The 4,303-nt window shown below is 52.7% G+C and overlaps 1 protein-coding gene across 1 annotated transcript; it reads left to right on the top strand.

Annotated features, from left to right (window-relative positions):
• The first annotated feature begins 578 nt into the window (after positions 1-578).
• LOC125044809 (splicing factor, proline- and glutamine-rich-like) lies at positions 579-1,829 on the top strand. Its single transcript, XM_047641770.1, has 2 exons — positions 579-1,085; positions 1,215-1,829. Exons 1-2 carry the CDS (start codon positions 579-581, stop codon positions 1,827-1,829), a joined length of 1,122 nt encoding a protein of 373 aa, XP_047497726.1.
• Positions 1,830-4,303: the final 2,474 nt, after the last annotated feature.

Raw genomic sequence — 4,303 nt, 5'->3', positions numbered from 1 at the left:
TATAAACCCCCCTCCCCCCCCTGGTGGTTATGCGGTAGCGAATTTCATGCCCGGGAGAAAATATACACAGGGATCATCCGGGATCTGCAGCTAGTAAGCTCCCACGGACCCGCTGCTGTTTTCGTGTAGGGTGGATGTATTGTGTGTGGGTGTGGGGGTGTAGGGAGGGGTAGGGGGGGGGGCTCGGACGGTAGGGACTTGTTGATTAGGAATGGGGATATGGAGGGAGTGATAGGATGGAAGGAGAGGGGATAGCAAGGTAGCTATCTGTGTGTGTGTTTATATTTATATATATATATAATTATTTATATATGTATTTATATATATTTATATATGTGTGTATATACATATATCTATATATATGTATAGATATGAATATATGTGTATATATATATTTATTTATGTACGTATATATATACATATATATATATATATATATATATATATATATATATATATATATGTTGTATAAATATAGGTACATCACTATCTTGATAGTGTTATTCTTAGACAATTTCATTGCGAAGTCTCTGTAATGGAATACCGTGTCTGTGGAGACTCCATCGCTTCCTTTCCCGATGCTAACCCCTTCTGTGTCTCCTGCAGGGACGACGGCGGATCTGACGGCCTGTTGCTCGGCCAGTGACGGAGTCGGGGGGAGCAGCGCGGCCCTGTGCCCCCCTGGGTGCGCCCCCCGGCTCCCGTGCCCGCCCCCCCACTGCTCCCCGGCGGTGGCGCGCTGTGTCCTGGCGGTGCTGGACGACTTCCACTGCCGCTCCGCCCAACCCGCCCCGCGCGCCGCCCGCAGCCTCTCCAGCGACGGGCGTGAGGCCCCGGGCGCGGCCTCGCACGGCGGGGCGGCGGCGCTGTCGCCCTTCCACCATCCCCACGACATCTTCCAGGACCTTCGGCGGCAGCAGCAGCAGCACTTCCTCCAGTCATACCAGCAGCACCTGCACCCGATGGACGACACGACCTCCGAGTCGTCCTACGACAGCGCCTCCGACTACCACCTGTACGAGGAGATCCTCTACGAGGCCACCATGGCCTCGAAGCCTCCTCAGTCTGTCCCTCCGCCTCTGCCGGCTCGGCCTCCGCACCTCTTTCGCGGCGGCCAGCAGCCCCTCGACGCGCTCCCCCCGGCGCAGCCCCACAAGCAGCAGCAGGAGCAACCGCGGCCTCAGCAGCCCTTGCCCCCCTCCTCCTCCTCCCAGCGACCGCAGCAGCAGCAGCCCCAGCAAGAAGTACAAACCCAGCAGAAGCAGGCGGCCAGTCACCCGGCGTCCCCGAAGCACGTAGACGGCCCGGCGCAGCAGCCGTCGGCGCAGAGTCCCGGCGCCGCCAAGCCCGCGCCGCCTCCCAAGCCCCCGAAGCCAGCGAGGCCGGCGGGCCCGGCCGCCGCAGGGAAGCCGGTGCCGCCGCCGAAGCCCTCGTCGGCGGCGCTCCCCTCGCCCGCCATCGCCGTCACGCCGCCGGCCCCCTCCGGCGCCTCGCAGCCGCAGTCCAAGGCCGGCAGCAGCAAGTCGCCCCCTCAGGCCGCGAAGGACAAGCCGGGGCAGAAGGAGCAGGAGCAACAGAAGGGCGGCGAGGGTGCGGCCGCCCTCAAGCCTCCCACCAACAAGCCCAAGCAGAGGAGCAACCTGTACTCCATCTTCCGGGACCGCGACCACCGCCGCTGCCTGTCGGCCTCCCTCCAGCAGGAGTACCACCAGCAGGACTACCACGCGGACGCGCAGCCCCCGCACCCTGCCTCCGCCCCCGCCACGTGCGCCTCCCTGGCCGCGGCGGACGACGACTACGGCTTCAAGGTGGTGCCCCACGTGGTCTAAGGCCGCCTCCTCCCGCCCCTCCATCCCTCCTCCCGGTGGGTGAAGTCTCGAGACGCTTCTCATGATGTCCTGGGCGTCTCGCAATCAAGTTCCTCCCCTGTCGATCCCCCTCGTCAATGATGTGGAAACGAGTGATTAGATCGGTGATTCTAAGCCCTCTCGCGGTTGGCCAGGAGCGGCTTGCGTGCGTAGGACTCGCGCAAGTCCTCCTGGGGCCAACGCGCTCATGTTCACTGCCTAGGACCTCTGGCCGTACAAGTGTCTCTACCATGGTGATTCCTAGTGACTTAGACTAGTACTTCACTTGTCTCCCAATCATTAAGGTGCTTACGAATAATGTTACTCATGGATTCCGAAAAGAAAAAAAAAAAGTTAAACCCCGTGTACCATATTTATCTCTTGATGTCAGAGTGAATGTGTGTTTTATCAGTTTTTTTGTTCAGCTCGAGCGGCTTGCTGAAGACTTGCCAAGCTATTTGTAGCGACTTCATTGTAGTCAAGTTGAAGTCTCTAAATAAAGGGATTTTAGTGCATCAAAGAAAAAGACACTTGTCGAGTGCATTGTTATGTTATAATTCGCCACTTAGAAAATTTAAAAAAACTATTATTAAACTTAACGAAAAAAACGCTTATATGAAAAGCCAGACTCAGTGAAATGAAAACGAGAAAAAATGAGAATATAGAATCGAAAACAAAAGAAAGAGAAGATGAATCATAATTTCCACTCGCAACCCCCTCCCCCCCCACCCCCATCTCCCCCCAAAAAATCACCCCACTAGGCCAAGGAAGTGGTTGGATCAGAACTTCAGGTGTTCACTCAGGTTCGCTAATTAAACCGCCCTCAAGAACGGGGGGAAAGGCTTCAAGTACCGACATCGAGAATCCCTGGGGAAGCAGCCTAAAAAAAAAAAAAAAAAGGGAAAAAAACAAACAAACAGAAAAACACGGACCTGGAAAATAAACAGAACGAACGTGTCGGCAAACTCCGCGTGAGAAAGGAAAACAATGAAAAATTGTTTCCAAACTAGCGACGCGCGAAGTCTTATGTATTTAATTTGTGTTTGTAAACGTCGGCGACAGCGAAGTAAACACGAGAGAGAGAGAGAGAGAGAGAGAGAGAGAGAGAGAGAGAGAGAGAGAGAGAGAGAGAGAGAGAGAGAGAGAGAGAGAGAGAGAGAGAGAGAGAGAGAATTAGACGGAGGAGGGCTGCTTCGTGAGAGAGAGAGAGAGAAAGAGAGAGAGAGAGAGAGAGAGAGAGAGAGAGAGAGAGAGAGAGAGAGAGAGAGAGAGAGAGAGAGAGAGAGAGAGAGAGAGAGAGAGAGAGAGCGAGCGGTGCCGACCATCCAGTCCCTCTGTGGAGCAAAAATGTTTCACCTGAATATTAACTCACAGGATTACAAATTTGACGCTCACTGAGAAACAAGGCTCCTCCTCTCTCCACTAATGAGACGGTGTATAATGAAGAAGGAGCATGAGTGTAACAGAAATGTGTAATAAATATAGGTAAGAGATAATGTTAACCCTTTAGAGCCCGAAATCATATTCTAGTGACCAGTACCACCCCTCCCCTTAAGTCTTAAGCTTACTTTCCCCCTTGTAGACTACGCCTCCTCAAGACCTGGCGAGGAATACTCAACGGCGACCTGCTACACCCTCCCTCCTTTCCCCCACCTGTACCCTGACTGCCTCTTCGACCGCCACGACACCTTGGACAAACATCGTATGGAGTTTACCGAGACCTGCCTGCTGTTGACACGGTGCTGGGTCCTTGTATTGACAGCGTGTATGTGTTTATGTTGACACTGGGGCCTTACCTTCTCCCCCACCTCCTCCCTTTCCCCCGTCGGCCCGCCCCTTCTGTCACGCCTGACTGCTGACGCCCCGGTCTGCGTCAACAGCGACTGTAACCAAGTGTTTTACAGGAGCTTGTAATGCATGTCCAGTTTGTGGGTTCGCTCGGTCAACTCGCATGTCAGGGAGTGAGTGTGTGTGTGTTTTTTTTTTGTTCCTTGTTTCCCTTCGCTAATTTTTCTCGTGTATTTTTCTGTACTTTTTCTTGTCCCATTTCCATAAACTCGGCCTCCTCCTACTCCTTCTCACCTCGTTCTCCTCGTCCTCCTCGTCCTCCTCCTCCTCCTCCTCCTCATCATCATCATCATCATCATCATCATCATCATCATCATCATCATCATCATCATCATCATCATCATCATCATCATCATCATTATCTTCTTCCCCCCTCATCCTCTTCCTCCCTCCTCCTCCTCCTCCTCCTCCTCCTCCTCCTCCTCCTCCTCCTCCTCCCTCTCCCTTTGTTCCGATCTTCTACGACAAAGAATGGGTATTATTTTTTTTACTTTTTTTTTATCTTTTTATCTTCACTTTTAATGACCGTTTTTTTTAGAGTAAACAAACCGTGAATAAAACCTCGATGTTTTTTTTTTTTATTCTTTTGGTCTTTCTTCATCTATGTA

This window comes from Penaeus chinensis, chromosome 36 (genome assembly GCF_019202785.1).
Source record: "Penaeus chinensis breed Huanghai No. 1 chromosome 36, ASM1920278v2, whole genome shotgun sequence".
In the NCBI taxonomy this organism is placed as follows: Eukaryota; Metazoa; Arthropoda; class Malacostraca; order Decapoda; family Penaeidae; genus Penaeus; species Penaeus chinensis.
Note: the sequence above shows the minus strand (reverse complement) of the source record. Positions and strands in the feature narration are given on the sequence as shown.

Excerpts from the sequence above, each read along its gene's own strand:
- LOC125044809 (XM_047641770.1), top strand. The coding sequence starts at position 579 with ATGCTAACCCCTTCTGTGTCTCCTGCAGGGACGACGGCGGATCTGACG. Across the intron at positions 1,086-1,214 it reads CTGTCCCTCCGCCTCTGCCG|CGACCGCAGCAGCAGCAGCC; the intron begins GCTCGGCCTCCG and ends TCCTCCTCCCAG.